Source organism: Macaca thibetana, chromosome 6, assembly GCF_024542745.1.
Source record: "Macaca thibetana thibetana isolate TM-01 chromosome 6, ASM2454274v1, whole genome shotgun sequence".
NCBI lineage: Eukaryota > Metazoa > Chordata > Mammalia > Primates > Cercopithecidae > Macaca > Macaca thibetana.
This window is the reverse complement of record NC_065583.1, coordinates 98,491,737-98,511,579: the sequence shown is the minus strand read 5'-3', so window position 1 is coordinate 98,511,579 and position 19,843 is coordinate 98,491,737. Positions and strand designations below refer to the sequence as shown.

The following is a 19,843-nucleotide window of genomic DNA, read 5'->3' as shown; positions in this document are numbered from 1 at the left end:
AGATCACTTTTAAAACTTCGTTACTGCAAAGATTCTTTCTTTGATGCTGGCCTTCTTGAAATCCCTCATGTCTATTTCCTCATTTCTTTTTAATTTTTTTTCAGTATTTAGCCTAGCTATAGTAATCAAAGAAGTTGAGGTGGCTGATAAATTACAGGTTTTAGCACTTTGGGAACAAACCCGACATCCCTACACATTTGCTTTTAGGCTACTTCCCTCATCAAAGCTCAAACAGTAGTGTCTGGGTATTACGCAGTTTCTGAATGAGTGTTCTCATCCTCCACAAAGTGTGAAGTAACTTACCCTTGTTTCCGGTATTTATGTTCTCTCCCTTGCCCTTGCCCTCCCTTCCACCCCGAGATGAATCTGTTATAGGTAAGGACATTAATGTAAACCCTCTGAATTAAAAACAGATTTTGCTTTCCTGGTTATATTAAATTCGGTGATCTTAAGCAAAGCCATTTTGAATTCTTTTTGTTATTAATAGAAATTGGAAATTTAGTGATTTTCTTATAATGTCTTTTATCAACTGGTGGTATAATGGAGCAGAGGGGAACGTTTACTATATATTGCAGGAAACAACTAAGATACTGCCTTTCAATTTGTATCTGAAGTATTTTTTTAGATCTAAATCTAACTAAAAATACAATTGTTACAATTCATTTGGTTACGTAAATTCCTTCTAGTAACAGGTCTGACAAAGGTTTGTCTGTGTTTACTCAGTTTTGGGAAGCTAACGGCAAGAAGACCACATTCCTCAAAGCAAGACATAAGCCTTTTCATATTTCTCAGTAAATACTAATAATAGTATAAATTGGCTGAACAATCTGACTCTGATGGACGATGCTCACAAACAGATTTTACACAGAAAATAATAGCTACTTGCCAGAATGTTTGGGCATCTGAAGGCTCCCAGTTAAGGACAAGGTTGAAAATAACTGTCAGTAATTGATAACTGTCAATTTCATTCAGAATCTGATTTCCACCATCTCTGGGAAAATTAAAGACTTCACACCCAAAGCAAACTACTGGAGTCATGAAAGGCTCTTAAAAGCATACTGAATAATAACAGCAATATAATAGATTGAATAGCTAGTATGATGTAAAACAACAATAAAATAATACCCCAAAACTAATCTTGGCCATCCATGAATGAAAATGCAGGTAGGGAGAAAAAAAAAACAAAAAAAAAACAAAAAAAAAAACATTTCTCTATTCTTATCCTACTAAAAAGGTGGAAATTTCCATTTTTTAACCTCTAAAAACTGCTTTCACACATCTGACAATAAGACAAAAGTAGGAGGCTCTTGAGAGTTCATCTTGACTTTTATTACACACTAGACATATATGAACTAACCAGAATGTGTATGATTCTCTGTACTCTTAAAATCACAGGAAATATATTTCCACCTCCCCCTTTTTTTTCTGATATTGGAGTAGCATTTCAGATTTTGGGGATTAGCTTAGGGCAAAGTAAAGGTCATGGAAGGCAGTGTATAAATAACTTTAATTATGAAGCTACTTTTCAGAAGCTAGTAGTAACTTGCTTAGTAATAATCACAAGGTTGTGCAGTGTTCACAATGCTGGTATTAATCAGCTACATATTTTGAACATCTACTATTACTGGATACCAAAGAAAGTGAGTTATTTAAGAATCTTCCATTCTTGTTATAAGCTTCCTATGATCCAGTAACTTCTCAAAGGTTTTGCCAAAAGCGTAAGTCCTTGCTTTTTGGGAATTTTTATTTGTGCACCCAGGAATTGTAAATGCAACCATCACTGCTTCTTGTGCAGGTGTGTGCTTTAACAATCAGGGCTGCTTTTGGCATCAAGAGTATGAGCTATTAAGAGTTTCTAAAAATACTGAACTAACTAGTCAGTTGCCTCCACCTTATATACTATTCAGACAAGTCTTTGGAAAGTATACTACTGTATTCCTAGTCCAAAATAAGGTAGGCATGAATATATTCAACCTTGTTTGCACACACACCAAGGAAGAGTTTAAATTTTTGCCCTTAAGTAGTTTTGTGTTAGGCAGGAGGAAAAACATATTCAGTTCTGAGGTAGGTCATCAATAGGAAGGAGAAAAATACAAGACAGTCTAAGATCTAACCTATGTCCACCTTTCTAGGCTTACGTCTTAATACTCCCAAAGTGGCACAAGCTAGGTTATTTCTAGTTCTTAACAGGTTACTGTGCTTTTGCACAATGCTCTCAAGTTCAGCTTAAGCAATGCTCCTCTGGAAGTTCACACCCTAACTGAACTGTCACTCTTCTTTGTTTTCTTCTAGAATCCTGGGATTATCTGAATAATAAATGCCATCACATTGTACTTTCAATACATACTTCGTCTCTTTCACCTAGTGTACTATGAATTACTATGGGAAAAATCTGTGTGCCTATCTTCCTGTCTTCAGTGATGATATACTGAAAGAATGGTGTAGGAATAGAAATATTCTATTTACCAGTGCTAAGTCTTTTTCACAAAACCAGGCAGAGATCTGCTCATTTTTACTCTGTGAACTTGGAAAAGTTAATTTATTCAAATCTCTATTTTGTCCTAACTAGACTGATCATCTTATTACTAAGATGAAGGAATCTATTGCAAGTCACGTTACTATCATCCCCCGGTATGAAAGAGCTATTTTGAATTTGAAGATATAAGAGCATTCAAGATAGTGCCTGGCACAGTAGAACAGGGCATTAACAAGATACTGGACTTGATCCTCAAATTATTTAAGCCATAGAAGGGATTCAGACTCTGGCCTTTTGACTGACCACCTTTTAAGACTGCTTGAAAAGACAACTCCCTTCCTATTAGTACAGCTAAAGCCAATCAGGAACTAAACATCAGCACACAAAAAATGCCAGGATAGATGGAATCAAAAGACTCTGAAGCCAAAAGGAGGCTAGGGAGAGCAACTGAACTTAGCACGCTGAGTACTTCAGTGTCCATCATCCGATCCTACCCTGTAACAACAGGTCTATGTGATAGATATTCCATCTGACCTGGAGGCCATTATCCTTAGCAAACTAACACAGAACAGAAAACCAAATACTATACGTTCTCACTTAGAAGTAGGAGCTAAATGATGAGAACTCAAGGACACAAAGAAGGGAACAACAAACACTGGGGCCTACTTGAGGGTGGAGGGTGGGAGGAGGGAGAAGAGCAAGAAAAATAACTACTGGGTACTAGGCTTAGCACCTGGGTGACAAAATAATCTGTACAACAAAACCCCTTGACATGAGATGAGTTTACCTATATAACAACCTGCACACGTACCCCTGAACCTAAAATAAGAGTTAAAAAAATAAAAGAGATATTCTATCTGATGCTTAAGTTGATCTTTAAAAACCTTCTGCATCCTACCACCCCACTAAAACCACACGAGAAATATCTCAATATTCTGTGGGCTTAAAACAACCTACACTGCCCTTTGGATTAGAGAACAGGATTCAGCGGTCTTCTTTGAAAAAATACATTAAAGAACATGTTAATTGCTTTTATTCATACTGTGTCTCTCCCTGACTTCTCCAAGAGCTTGTGTTTCAAGAGGTCAGATGTTTGTTGTTACAAATACGTTGCCTCCCACTCTGTTTAGCGTCTATACATAGCAAAAAGTTTTGTATGTTTCCACAAATTTTCCCCCAAAATTATCTCTTCCTTTACTTTCCACTTACCTCCTCTGAGATGCCAAATTAAGAAATGTCTTAGAATATCTAGAATATTCTTCCTCTTTTCATATTCAATTTGTCCTAGCATATAAAAAATTAGTTGACATGGCTTTCGGAAAGTCCAGTTGGCAGCAGAGCTGGACAACAGATGGCCACCCAGAAATTAGAGTCAGAAAGGTTACTTACTCAGCATGGAGACACTGACAAGAATCCTATTTTTGAGAAACCCTGAAAATCCTTGACCTGATGTAAAGCCCAAGAGGCACTTGAGAGGAAGAACAATGGTTATAACCTGATTCCCTGTCTAAAGCAAAATATACCACTTTTAACTGCACAGACATGCCAAAAATATAAAATACAGCGATAATGCGTACAGCTCTATTGCCAAAAAAAAAAAAAAAAAAAAAAAAAAAAAAAAAAAATCCAAAACCAAACCAAACAAAAAATCGTCAGATAACAAAATACAGAAAATCAAACAAAAACCAAAAAACACCTCCAAACAAAAAAACCACCACAGGCAACACACAAGCTTAAGATGTTACCTAGAATCCATTCCAAGTGGTTTAGTTTAAAATAAAAATAGGTGGCTTTCAGTTCCATACTTTGTTTCTGCAGAAATAACTACTAGCCTATTAAATTAGAAATAATTTTCTTTTCTTCAAAAAGGGAGTTTCTTCATTTTACCTTTATGATGAATTAATAGCTGCAAACAATCTAATTAATACTATCTACAACAGGTAATTTTTAGCTAAGATTTAAGTTCCTCTTAGCTCTGAAATTTTAACTGAATTTCAGTTGAACCTTAAGAAATGTTAACCATGACCTTAAAATAACTGCTCTATTGTAAAATTTAGAAGTCACATTCCCAATAATTCTCTTGCCTAGACTAAAAATTGTTGAAGGTCTCCTTTCACCACCCAAATTCAAAGATACTTATGCCACAGTACACAAATCAGTAGATTTGAAAACTATTTATCACCTTCAAAGTAACAAAAAAGATTCCAGCTCAAGTTGACAAAACACAAACCGGATTTAAAGTGCTATATTAAAAAACAAAACAAAAATACAGTTTCTTTAGGGCAATTAAAATGTTTCATTTTTGAAGCCGTGACACTAAAAATAATGAAAAGCACATATAAGATAATTATTTTATAACTGTTCTTTTCATTCTAAGAATGTTGTGTTTTTCAGAGAAAGACAGCTTTCTGGTAAAAATTCATGCACAAAACACTTATGTATACTTGACAAGAGGTTTCAGAGCCTACTATGCCATGTCTAGTCTAAATCCACTAATGTTAAATATCAACATTTTTCCAATACTATTTTTAAGTTACTTCTCATTTACTTTGCTCCTTAAGAACTTATAAGCTTGTTTTAAATATTTTAAATACTTGTCATAAACTAGAGTTTGCTAAGAGTAGAGGTACTCTGGTTAATGATCAAAATGGTGTGCCCAGAGGAAAAGCAAGCGCTATTAAACATGACTGCAATCCTTATCAACACAAATTGAGCCATTTTAATAAAAAAGCTAGTCCAAAAAAGGTTCTCGTTCTATAAAGATTAAATCATTTCCAAATCACAGTGAAAGGAACTTGAGTAATTAACCAATTTTGTTTTCTACTATGTGCCTTGGAGATACCTCACTAAAATTTGGTATCTGATACAACAGAATAACATTTGCAGAATGTAATATTGTAGTGACAATACTGAGGTTGATTGTTACAGACTATTAAATGGTTACATCTTAATTATTATACAGAACATTGGTCCAATAACATAAAAATAGAGAACAGCATCTGGAAATTTATCTCATTCAATGTTCAGAGATAAAAGGGTTAACCATCCTTTCCATTATTTTCTGCAGTAAGTCCTTGTTCACAATGAAATCTGATGGCAATTAAATTCTGGCATTTTCCCCAGCTACTGTATGAAGAGGATGCTGAAGGCCATTACTATACAGCATACTGCTACATAAGGACTCTTCCGTTCACCTGTTGAAAAAAAGGAGATATTCATTTTGATTAACTGAGTGGCTAACCTGGCTATGACAAGGTTATACTACGAGAAAGGGATACATAGGAATCAAGATAACATTCTTCCCTAGGAGGCCCCCATATTGGGGTGGGACAATGACAAAAACTAGATGCAACATAAAAAACAAGCACAATGCAGAATGGGCTAAACTATTAATATGTCAATTTATTTCGAAGAGGATCTTCTTTTCATATATTTAGAAAACCTTGAAAGCATCATTTCTTTGTCACTGTGTAAACTCAGACACTAAAAAATACAATGTACAATGTAGGACAGAGATCCAAGAGAAACAATCTCAACTCAACTGAGGCCAAAGAAATATTGTTTATTTTCTTTCTATAAAAAGAACAAAATTTCCACCCATAAAAAGAAATTCGAAACACAATATTTGTCCTTACTGGTAGCAATTCGTGACACTTAAAGGCAAAGGGAAGGGGGAGCATTCATGGATGAAAATAAAGAGAGGATGGTCAATAAAATTGCATTTAAAAAATGGACAAATTAAAATGCTTAATTTAAAAAAATAGAAAAACTATTTCTGAGATAGTATGCTTACTCTGGGTTAGAAAAGTAGAACTAAAACCAACCACTTCTATATGAGTCAATTTTTCACATGCATTTAAGGAATGCTTGTATTTGGATGCTTTCCTTTGCACAAAGTAAATCTGAAATTAGCTTGTGAATTGTCTTGCAAATGGAGATCATGTCATTGTGAGTTAACTCAAACTCATCTTATTCTTCCCTGTTCCTTCAATAACCGCAACGCTATACTCATTCATAAAGCACAAACATTTCTATGCTGCCGTGAGGGCAGTATAAGAAAGGAAGAAGAAACTACTTCTAGAAATAATCCTGGGTATGTACCTGGCATCCTCTAGTAGAGATGGTTTATACTACCCTCACTTGTGCTTTTCCATGATGTTTAAAGTCAACTCTTTAATGAAACTCCTTATTCCACTTAGCAAGTTCAGCAAACTACCTTTAGAAAATGTTCATCCTGACCATCTTTATTAACTAAAATTCTCAAGGTCATTTTCATTTTTATAGCTTCCTCACTGACATGACACTGCCATATAATTGGGTTTATATATTAGTGTCTGCTCATTGTTAATTTCCACAGAAAATATTATACACATATATAAAAAAATAAACTTTTGGGGTTTTTCTGGATCTGGAAGTATTTGTTCTATCCATAGACATTTAATGGACTGCCTTTCAGCTAAAGAAAAATCTAGAAAGTGAAAGTGTTTTTACAATACCATCACCTCAACTGAAAATAAAAATCTTTTAAAATTAAAATATATCTTGGGTCACAATTTGTAAACAATGCTAATTCTCTTGGAGGAAAAAGCCCAAGTCACCAAATCAAACAAAAACAACCCCATTTGTACATAAATTTCAGAAAGACTTTGTAAGCAAGCCTGTCACTCTTACTAGGGCTATATATCCTCATTGTCTCATACAGTCTTATTAAATACTTAAAAGAAATTAATACTGTCCTAAGTTTTCCAGAAGTTCCGCTTTTTCTCATCCTTCAACTTAGACTGCTATAATTTACAGATGGATTTCATTTTCCTGTTTTTACTTTTCTTAAAAGAGACTGCCATGTGGTAGAGCTAAACATCTTTAGTTGAACTTGGGTTTTAATGTTACTTTTTGTCTGGTCTTAGGTCTGTATAAGTGAATGTAAAACAGTTACTGTAATGTGATGTGTAACATGATAAGATGATTTGGCTAGGTCTTTTCCCATTAAAATTGTATCATTTCTTTGTGGATATATTCTGTGTCAAGATAAGAGAGGAGCATATGCTTGAGAAAGCAGCATATCAACAATATTTTCTAAGTCACTTTGCCAAAATGAAAAGCTAATGCTTTCACAGAATTGGCAAGAATGAACATTTAAAATGAACCATTCAACCTATGGCATTCATACAGTCAAGAGAGGAAAATGGAAATAATAAATAAATAGCCAAAAAAAAAAAAAAAGACACTAGACACTATTTATAATTAGATATAAAAATAGATCATACTACAGGAAATCATTAAGAAAGATACAAACTAGACATCTTAAACTGAGCTATACTCTTTTCAAGTAATAATTGTGAACAAAGGGGCTGTTTGGGTGGGCTATTAAATGGAACTGTATGCACTTCTCTCATTACATAAGATGGATTTAAAATACCTTAATATTTTCTTTATGCATTAGCAACTTAATAATAAAACTGAGATGATAACTATGCCTCTTAACTCCAGACCTGCTCTTCCATTATGTTCTCTCTTTCTACTTTACTTGAGGTATTCTGACCACCGTTTCTTGGCCATATTCTTTTTCAGAGTAACTTGTCTCTGAAGCATGCAGTTTGGTGTGTATATATTTACATTTATCACTAACTATCAGTATTAACCATTGAGGATGCTCTTTTGTCATTCTTTTCTTGGTTCTTTTTGAAGTGCTTAAGATTTCTCCTATTATTTCAGGATTTACAGTTGTTCATAACTGAGTGCCAGATAAGTCTGCATCACAAATTTCTGTAAATCTAGACTAGCCCTTCTCAACTCCAGTACTATGGACATTTTGAGCTTGATAATTCTGTTGTGATGGATTCCTTGTGCATCCTAGGACGCTTAGCAACATCCCTCACCTGTACCCACTATATGTCCCTGAGTCCAGTTGTGACTATCAAAGCTGTCTCTCTATTTTGCCAAATGTCCCGGAGTGGTAACTACTTATCTAGGCTATATCTGTGATTTTACCAGTTTAAGGTAATGATACTTATTACAAAAGAAAGACTTACACATGTCACTATAAGAGAGAACAAAATATGACAGAACACTGAGGAAGAATAGCTGAATCTGTTAAAATCATACTTATTTCTCTGGAAGATAAAGTCTGTTTCAATAGTCATTATATCAGTATTACAGCCTTGAAACAGGCACTTTTCTATGAAGTCTTTTACACTTACTCTATCATTTGCCATGACAAGAAACTGGAAAGGCCAAAGAACCTTATGATTTCATCATCACAGATTTAGAAAGGACTTCTGGATAATTTAGTATTATGCTTACAATTTCCACCATTAATGGGTCTTTCCTATCATTAAAAGCTTAAGGAAAGAAAACCTGCTCTCAAAATTATTTCAATGGCGAACAACATATGAACCTTAGACGATGCTTTAAAGATTTGAAGACTAGTTATACTATAACCATCTTCAGACAAATTACATCAGTTCTCAGTTTCTCTTTCAAAAAATCTCTAAGTACAGAATATTTCATTTTATTGTGCTCTGCAGATATTGCCCCTTTGAAAAAAAACTGTCTTATGGCAGCCTTGCATTGCACAAGTCTATTGAGGCCATTTTTTAAAAGCAGCACGTGCTCAATTTGTGTCTCTGTGTCATATTTTGGTAATTCTCCCAATATTTCACACTTTTTCATTATTATTGTATCTTTTATGGCGATCTGTGATCACTGATCTTTCATGGTACCATTGCAATGGTTGTGGGGCACCATGAACTGTGCTCATACAAGATGGCAACCTTATTTGATGCATGATACACCAATAAGAAACTACAGCAAGTTATGCAGAAACTAGCTAAGATAACCAATGAAAGTAGCTAAACTAAACAACAGATGAATTTCAATGTAGACAAAATTACCTTCTATTGAAAAAGATGGCATCTAGGAATTTCACAGCTAGAGAGGAGAAGTCAGTGCCTGGCTTCCACTGCTTCAAACAGCAGGCTGACTCATGTTAGGGGCTAATGTAGCTGGTGACTTTAAGCTGAAGTCAATGCTCATTCACCTGCTGAAAATTCTACAGCTTTTAAGAATTATGCTAAATCTGCTCTCCCTATGCTCTAGAAATGGAACAACTAAGTCTGGATGACAGCATACCTGTTTACAGCATGGTTTACCTAATACATCAATGGAGGAAGTAACCGCAGATAATGGCGAAAAGAGGAAGAGAACTGTAATTAGAAGGGGAGCCTGAATATGTGATTGAATTACTATAATCTCATGATGAAATCTGAATGAGTAACTTCTTACGAACAAAGAAAATGGTTTCTTGAGATGGAATTTACTCCTGGTGAGGATGTCGTGAACACTGTTGAAATGACAACAAAGGATTTAAAATATTACATAAACTTAGTTGATAAATCAGTGGAGGGTTTGAGAGGATTGAATCCAGTTTTGAAAGAAATTCAACTGTGGATAAAATGCTACCAAATAGCACTGCAGGTTACAGAGAAATCTTTCATGAAAGGAAGAGTCAATCCATGTGGCAAACTTCAATGTTATCGTATTTTAAGAACTGCCAGTCACCCAACCTTCAACAACCACCACCCTGATCAATCAGCAGCCATCAACATTGAGGGAAGACCCTCCACCAGCAGAATGATTGACTCACTAAAGGGTCAGATATAATCACCAGTGATTTTTAGCAACACAGTATTTTTCAATTAAGGTACACACATTGTTCTTAAAGACACACTGCTACTCCACACTTAACAGACCACTAATCTATACAAAACTTTTATATGTACCAGAAACCAAAAAAATTTGTTGACTTGTTTTATTGTGGTGGTCTGAGATTAAACATGCAGTATCTCTGAGGTATACCTGTATTACAAATACTTAGTTTGTATTTTTCAATCTCATGAGGTTTGTCTCCTTTATGGACCATCTTCTAAATTTTCCACATCTCTGAGAAGTTGAAAACCAAAATAAAACACAATACTCTAAAGGGCACACAGTTTATCTAATGGAGATGACTCTTCAATTCTCCATCCTATTTAAAGAGATTAGTTGTGAGAATTTAGGCTGTTGTCAGACTGGCTAACAACACTAAATGTCAAACGTAGAAAAAATATTTTTTATTATAAAAGTCTAACAGGCTTTATGAAAGAAAAAAGTAGTTATGCATAAATTCAAAGTTAGAGGAAGAGTACTGAAATGAAAGAATTTTTCGTTGGCCATGCAAATGATTCCAAAGAGGACAGATAAGAAATATCCAATTTCAGTTCAAAGTGGTATATGTACAAATGAGTTTTTCTTTTTTTTTGAATTAAGAAGGTTTAAAAAGGATGTAATTTATTATTCAAGAATACTGATGAACGGCTGGGCACGGTGGCTCATGCCTGTAATCCCAGCACTTTGGGAGGCCGAGGTGGGCACATCACGAGGTCAGGAGCTCGAGACCAGCCTGGCCAACATAGTGAAATCCCGTCTCTACTAAAAATACAAAAAATTAGCTGGGCATGGTGGTGGGTGCCTGTAATCCCAGCTACTTGGGAGACTGAGGCAGGAGAATTGCTTGAACCTGGGAGGTGGAGCTTGCAGTGAGCCGAGATCACACCACTGCACTCCAGCCTGGGTGACAGTGCGAGACTCCATCCCCCCCCCCACAAAAAAAAAGAATACTGATGAATGATGCAATAAAATACATTTTAATTCATTCACTTAATCACTTGAGAGTCTACTTTGTGCTGGGCACAGTGTCAAATGTTGCATATACAGGGCGACTGGACAGGAGTATATTATTAACTATAAAAACATATATGATGTTACTAATCTCTTATCATGGAAAGTTGTAAGACAACCACATCTACCTTAACTTTTAATTGCTTCTTGGTCTTTTAGCTAAGATCAAGGGTAGTACTTTAACTCGGGTCAAACAGTTTGGCTATGACCACATGGGTTCAACAGACAAAACAGTTAAACATTCTGTTACTTAAAATAGGGCAATACAGTGATTATGTTTGGATAGCTGCTCAGACAGACTTTCATTAGATGGGAATACATCCTAGTTATCAAAATGGTATACAATATACAGAACAGCGTGCTCTATACTTCCATACTGTCAACATGTGTGCATAAAACCACATACATTTATTTCCCCCAATACCAGGAATGTATGGTATTTGATATCTAAATTAGAGAGACTTTTCTATCTCTGTGTTAATGAAGTATCCACCAAATCTAGTTTTATTCTTTTTTAATGTTGAGACAGAGTCTCACTCTGTCACCCAGTTTAGGGTACAGTGGTATGATCTGGCTCACTGCAATCTCTGCCTCTTGGGTTCAAGAGATCCGTCTGCCTCAGTAGCTGCCTAAGTAGCTGGGATTACAGATGTGTATGCCTGGCTAATTTTTGTATTTTTAGTAGAGACAGGGTTTCATCATGTTGGCCAGACTGGTCTCGAACTCCTGACCCCAGGTAATCCTCCTGCCTTGGCCTCAAAAAGTGCTGGGATTACGGGTGTGAGCCCCCATGCCTGGCCTACGCCTTATGCCCAAATAGCATAAGGAAAAGAGCTTGGTACAACTTATAAACTTTTGCAAAAATGCATAAAATCGGGAAGCCTGCCCTTTAAAAATTAACATATGATTTGTGCGATTATAACATAAGTAAATTGGTCAACAATTTACAGCTGAAGAAGTGGAGGGAGATTATAGACACTTACCAATTCTGGCACATTTCCAAAATATACCCAACAATCTGCATAGAATAAAAACAGAAAAAAAGTAGCTATTGATTACTCAGAAAGGTAAATCATTCTCTTGATATCATATAGGGAATTAATTGTATATTAACATATTAACCTTTAACACTTTGCTTCAAATTTGAAATCTGCTTGTTTGATGTTGAGCCACTATCCAAGTATGAAAGTAGGACACAATGGCATATCAACCATCAATGTACAGAAACTGCTATGAACTGGAATATAAATAGTGTCATAGGTCAAATCCAGGGCAAATTAATGAGAGTCGCAAAAATTTGCATAAGGGTTTACTATTCAGTTAACTTAAAGTACTCTACTTTCAAAAGCATAGAATGTACATGGCAATTTAAGCATCGATTTTGATAAAATGTTAAATGAACATTTTTTGGTTGAATGTGATACCAAAAACATTCCTATACTAAACTTTAATTTCGTAGAGAATGTAGCTCTAAAGTTAAATAATCCATAATAATGAATTCCAATGATGTTATTTAATTATGTGTCATTTACTAAGAAGGAATTAAAAATGTGCCTATATTTTCAATATAAGTAGAAAATCTCCTAGTTTAGAGGACACACTATGTGAATTCACTAAATATGGCATTTAAAGCACATATTCTAGAAACAAGTATTAGAATGGAGACATATATTTCAATTGTATGAATGAATACATTATGAATTACATATTATATGGAATTATCACTTATTTGGCATGTATAACAAATCATTTTTGAAAAAAAGACCAACTGAGTCATCAATGAATAGAGATATCTTAAAAAGTAACACCGAGGACATTACTTTATTGGTCTGACAAAGTAAAAGAATTATAAATAGTGTCACATATGGTTGCAAATCAAGATAAATTAATATTATGTTATATAAACTAGAATTATTATCTCAAGAAAATCATAATACTTAAATTCCAGAAAAATTTATAGCATATTCTTTTTTTTTGCCGAAAGAGATGGCTGGCTAGTGAATCATTACATCTGAATGGGTAAGACTGACAGAAAACTCTGGTCAGTTAAGTTCTACATATGTTCCTCTTCTGAAGTATAACTTCCTGACCTCAAAGTAAAAGGTCTCTTAGCCTATCAACCATCAATGTATAGAAACTGCTATGAACTGGAATATACACAGTTTAGATTAAATGGAATTAGGCAAAAACATGAGTTTATTTCAAAGTATGAATATTCTGACAGGCTAAACAATTTTACTATAGAAATAAAATGACAAAAGCCATATACATCCCTGAAAATAAGCTAAAATAAAGGCCAAATTATGCTTAAATTCTATACTACTTACTGGTTGCATAACTGTGAGCAAGGTATAGTACCCACCCTCAAAGGGTTGTTATGAGGATGAAATGAGTGATTATACAGAAAGTCCTCAGAATGGTGACTTACATGTACTGTGTTCATACATAGGCTAAAGGTACATATGATGATAACTCTAGGTATCACTAAAAATTGGCTAACATTTCTTCATCAAACAATGGAATAGGTCAGGCATTTGCAAAGCCATGGCTCCTTCATTCTAGAACCCACCGAAAACCACAAGATCAAAAACTCAAGGTCTTTTTGGGTCTAACATTCTAGAAGTAACAAAATATCATTAAGAAACTGGTACAACAGGATTAATATATTAACAACTTTTATAAATGAATAAAGAATACTAACTTGGTAACTAAGAGACTTATCAGCACCACTTTAATTTTTTCCACATATTTCTCTACCTAGATATATTTCTGTAATACCCCAATTTTACTTTTACTTACACACACACACACACACACACACACACGAACCCTGTTAGTTGATTAAAAAAATGTAATTATGTTGCTTAGTTATTATGGCTAAATACCAATAAGTATATCTGCTGATAATGCTACCAGGTCTATGAAACCAGGATAAAGACCATGTAGTAATCTTCTCTTCTGCTGCTTAGTTCTATATTATTTGAAGTAGCAAAAACTGAAGTAATTTTAAACAGTGAAGTCATCAAGAACTTGCTTTATTCAATCTGTCTAGATACCTCCACCTAACCATGGTATATATTCTCACTATAATAAAAGATTATGAGTCTCATAAAAACACGTAATTTTAACAGAAAGAGACTAGGCCTATAAAAATTTCTATACAAAATAATTCTTAGCTATAAATCAAAATAAAATGGTGCTTAACATGTATATAAGTAGAAATAAAGGTTTTTAAACAAAAAGCTTTCAAACAGTTGACTGTATTAGTACATATTTTAAAATGTAAAAATAGGCAGGCTGTTTTATGTAGGAGAACTATACTACCACTCAACCTTTACTAGAAAGTTGGCAGCCCTGAGAACTCCTTTGTTAATGTAGCATGTTATGAATATATTCCTGCTCCCAAAGGAATGAGGAGCAGACATTTCCACATGCAACCTACTTGCTTTTGAAGAAGAATTTTCGTAATAGCATAGGGAAAGGATTCTACTACTATGTAATTATTCTTTAATGAGATAAACACTTAAATATCTTAGATGGACATTATGCATTATATTAGAATTCCATTAACTCATCAATAGGAATAAGTGTTTACTAGAGTCTACCATACGCTTTAATTCTAAGTTTACAGTTGGCAGGTACAGAAGGGAAAGATGAAATGAAACTTTCTACTTGAATAGAAAGACTTCCTGTACAGCTAAGCAACAAATAATATAATTTCAACAAATCGGTGAATATTGAAGAATAAATGCAATAGGACTTTACTGAAAAAGGTGGAATGAAGAGAAGACAATGTCTACAAAGAAAATGGAGTATTATCATAAAAACTGATGGACAACTAACATGTATTTTCACCTTCAGTAGGTTAAATCCCTCATGCTGTTTTTTACTCTAACACATATTAGGTCACTTCTGAAACTTATCTTTTAGTTTAGTAAGATATTGTGAATATAAAGTTTTTGAATTTTTAACAGGAAGAAAATGAAAAAAGTTATTACAAAACCAAATTACATGTAGGAATTAAATTATGTAATAATTTATATGTTAACTTACATTCAACATCTGTAAGAACTAATTTAGGTGATTAGACATCATTAGTAACATACCCCGTTTTATTTCTGTCCAGGAGGCTGGGTGCCAAGGATCGAATATAAGCACAAGTACATATAAGCAGCAAGATTACAGTCAATAGACTCTGAAAGTTGAAAATGGCAGACTAGAAAGAAAAAAAAAAGAAAAATTAATATAATAAAAACTGCATAAGTAAAAAATATTTGACAATTCCACATTTAGAGTCATGCTTTTATTTCTTCAAGAAGGCAAGCAGAATGACAAGTCTTGCAACATTTAAAACCAGAATCTTGAGGTATTCTACAGTCTTCAAGCTCTGCCAATAGCTAGTTTTATGGCCTTAGCGGAATTACCTTTTCTAAGTCTTTGGCTGGGTGGAGAATGGGAAGACAGACTTAAATGCTAACTAAAGTTTCTTTTAATTCTGAATTTTTTTTAGGATAAACATCCTTTAAATTTAAGCTATAATTTTCCATGAGTTGACAAATACTAGGCTAATAGATTTTGGAGAAAGAAAGCAAGTACCTGCACTTTCACTGTTGGATTTTTAAAAGTTATTCATTACAGGTTGAACATCCCTAATCCAAAATCAAAAATGTTCCAAAATCAGAATTTTTTGAGTGCCAAAATGATGGTAAAGAAAAAATGTTCATTGGAGCATTTTGGATTTTTGATTAGAGATGTTCAATAAGTAAGTATAATGCAATTACTCCAAAATCCCCCCAAAATCTGAAATCCAAAACACTCTGCCTCCAAGCATTTTGGATAAAGATACTTAGCTGGTATTTAATAGTTCGAGTCCTATTCAAAAAGTTAAAATTTAACACAGGAATCACAAGAAACCATAAGTTTCATAAGTTTTCACAGTCAAACAAAATCATAGGTTTCCAGTTAAAGTAAATGGAGGTGGACTTATTCTATTCAAAACTCAGCTCTAGCATCACCTTTTTAAGGAAGTTTCCTTGAATCCATCTGCCTCCCTTCTCTTATTTTATGTAGAACTCCCTTTTCTATTCTCATAGCAAACTGTTACGTTTATAATAATATTCATCTCTGAAGGGTGGACATTGTGTTATCAGGTTATCAGACTCTGAATCTCCAGCACCAATCATATGCCTGTCTCATAGTAGAAGCCCAATAAGAGATAGTTGAACAAATAAAATGAAATTAAGAAAGTGCAAGAATATTACTGTATATGTAAAAGAGATAGTTGAACAAATAAAATGAAATTAAGAAAGTGCAAGAATATTACTGTATATGTAACAAAGTAACATTTTCATCATATATAGGTAGATAAAATATGTCAGTCTCATACAACAGTTAGCAATATGCTTGTTTAGTAAACTTAGAGGCACTTTCTAAAAAACAAACAAAAAATCAGGAATGAAACAAAGAATAAGACTTATGAAAAAACTTAGTTACATAAAATTGGTACTTGTGGCTGAGTGCTTATTTGAAAAGTCTTAAAGAATTTAGTGAGAAACAATTATAGATCTTAAGCAAATTGAGTAAGGTAGCTGGGTACATAATTAAAATATATACATCAATAGCCTTCATAATCATATTATCATTCAGGAGAAAGGCAATGAAAAAATGAGCATCCAGAACGAACAACTAAAATACCTAGGAATAAGCTTAACAAGAAACGTGCAACATCGGCATCAAAGAAAAAAACGGGCAAAATCTTAAAACATATGGAAGAACATAAAAGTAGAAGAGACTGTTGCTATGGTTTAGAAATGGTTTTCTTGTCACTACCAAAGCTCCGGTTGAAATTTGATCCCCAGTAAGGTAGTGTTGGGAGGTGGGGCCTAGTGGGAGGTGTTTGGGTTTGGGGGGTAGATCTCCCATGAATGTCGGGGTGCTATTCTGCAGTTAGTGAGATCTCATAAGATGGATTAGTTTTCCAGGAAATGAATTCTTTCCGGAGAGAGTAGGTTGTTATAAAGCCATGAGCTCCTCCCTCCTTTTCACCACGTCTGTTTCCCCTTTGACCTTCTCAGCCATGTTGTGATGCATAAAAGCCCTCCCCAGAAGGAGGGCCAAGCCCTACTACTCTCAGCCTGCACAACTGAGAGCTAAGTGACCCTTTTTTCTTAACCAATTACCCAATTTCTTTTTTTTTAATAGCAACATAACATGGATTAAGAAACCTGGTATGCCAGGTTTTTATACTGGAAGGTAACATTGTAAAGACAACCTATCAATTTAAAGTGAACCCAACACCAACAAGTTATTTTTTAAACAGACAACTAATTCTGAAGTTCATATGGAAAAAATAAAGCAAGAATAGCCAGGAGAATCTTAAAAACAAACAGACAACTACTGTTCCAATGTCATTTTAATCTTTTATATATGTTTATGATAAATATGTGCAAACTACTGAAAAAGTTTTAAACACTATATACATTATTTACCAATATTCTCAAGGACAAAAAGTGCTTATGCACAATGCTAAGCAGTAGGCAAAAGGGGATCAAAGATTTCAGACAGTACATCTTAAGGTATGTAAACCTTTATGCAAAGCAAGTGGGAAAATGCTGTGATTATCTCTGCATAGTTTTTTGGTGGGGGTCGGGGGACAGAGTCTTGCTCTGCTGCCCAGGCTGAGGTGCAGTGGCGGGATCTTGGCTCACTGCAACCTCCACCTCGTGAGTTCAAGTAAGTCTCCTGTCTCAGTCTCCCCAGTAGCTAGGATTACAGTCATGTGCCACTATGCCTGGCTAAATTTTGTGGTTTTTTTTTTTTTTTTTTTTTTCTTTTAGTAGAGACAGGGTTTCGCTGTGTTGGCCAGGCTGGTCTCCTGATTTCAAGCAATCTGCCCACCTCGGGCTCCTAAAGTACTGGGATTACAGGCATGAGCCACTGTGCCCAGCCATCTCCGGATAGTTTTTAACCTAATTCTCAACTTTTCTGGATTTCTCAAATTGTCTAAGTGATACTTTTATGGTCTGAAAAAGACAAAAATGATTTGTAATTACCAGTTTAATACCTGTTTTTCTCTGCATAATTTTTTCATGGATATAACAAAGATAAAATTTAATGTATCTTGGGATTTAATTAAATTGGGTTTTAATCTTAAACCTGTGAAAGTCAGTGATATACATTTTATAACATAAATCAGTGAATTAGCTCATGATCAACTGTAGATAAAAAGCACAGTATCTCACAATGCTTACCTTTCAAAGGTCATATTTTGAATATGTATGTGAATATATTAATAAATAATATTGGATGACCTCATAGAAAATAAAGCAGATTACCTCCCAGTCATCATAACTACATGTGTATTTAGTATCCACTTTGTCTGAGAAATGAGGCACTGGAGATTTAAAAAAAGGCACATGGTATGATTCCTTCCCTGCAGTTTATGGCTAACAATAGCAATTACTGATATTCACTGAGTACTTGTTTTGTATTATCCTCATGTATCTGGGGTAAATGTTATTGCCTGTATTTTATACATGATTGTTATTACCTGTATTTTATACATGAGACTGAGGCACACAGCAGTTATAATCAAGTTAAAATAGAACATGTACTTTAAAAAGTACAGAGCAACTCATTGTTGAATGTGAAAGTGAGCTATGCAGACAAAGAATGCCATTTTCGTAAGAAAAAGTCAAGAAAGACTTCATGTAGAAAGCAGGAATAGAGTCAAACCTTGAAAGGGCACCACTCAGATGGGCAAATAGCAAGCTCCAGAAGAGAAAAAAATGTGGGAAAAAAAAACCCTAAAGAGAAAGTCCATTACCATGTTCAGGGAATAATGAGAATCTTACTGTATTTTAAGCAAAAGATTCCTATAGTAAAATGGTTGGAAAATAAATCTGCAAAGTAGGTTTATCATCTTCCTAATGCAGTATCTAAATTCATGACTTTGTAATGTGTTCTCTTTTCTTCTCCAAATGTGTTTTTAAAGAAACATGCTTAAATGACATCATGTCCAGGATTGTTTCTAAATAATCCAGTGCATGTGTGGTGGGAGAGGGGTAGGGCTGACGATAAAATGCTGAGAATATGAGGGTTCATTATAGGCTTCTACCTCTTTATGTCTGAATGTTTTAATAGAAGATAAAAAGGCACTTAAAAACATGCCTATTATGAAAGTAGAGTGTGTATATACGTTTGTATGTGAAACCATTTACAAAAGAAAACCATTTACAAGTATGAAATATATGATATATACAACTTTGTTCTGGGGGTTTAAAGACTCTAAAGTTTAAAACAAATAATCTTAGGTGGTAAGTCTTTTAGATGTACTCAGACTCTGGTCAAAAGTGTGTTTCTAACTTATGGACATTAGCCTGCCACCTATAGCATTCCCCTTAATGCTTAGCATCTGTTGTCTGGTGATACAAAATTTTAGTCTCGGGGTTAAAGGAAACAGATGTTCCTCTTCAGCTAAAAAATAATTGCAATTTTCAACAGAAAAATGTTATTAAAAGGGAAAAGAGGAATCTAAGAAAAAGGTAAGCATATTTAATCACAAAATAGAGGAAAATATGATAAAAAGGTGGTAAGTCAAATTCATTTAACTTGTTTAATTTTTTTCAGGGCCTTTAAGTCATGAAACCT

General features: G+C 34.3%; 1 protein-coding gene and 1 non-coding gene across 2 annotated transcripts in view; both read right to left on the bottom strand.

Annotated features, from left to right (window-relative positions):
• Window positions 1-1,307: 1,307 nt before the first annotated feature.
• Window positions 1,308-19,843, bottom strand: part of TMEM167A (transmembrane protein 167A) — an 857,923-nt gene continuing 839,387 nt past the window's right edge. Inside the window, exons 3-5 of the mRNA XM_050795170.1 lie at window positions 15,301-15,410; window positions 12,178-12,212; window positions 1,308-5,670 (exon numbers count right to left, since the gene is read on the bottom strand). Coding sequence (XP_050651127.1) covers window positions 5,600-5,670; window positions 12,178-12,212; window positions 15,301-15,410 — 216 coding nt within the window. The 3' untranslated portion in view covers window positions 1,308-5,599. The remainder of the gene's footprint in view (window positions 5,671-12,177; window positions 12,213-15,300; window positions 15,411-19,843) is intronic.
• On the bottom strand, window positions 14,497-14,631 carry LOC126957821 (small nucleolar RNA U109). The gene has a single exon (XR_007726977.1). It is a non-coding gene; the product is annotated as a small nucleolar RNA U109 (small nucleolar RNA).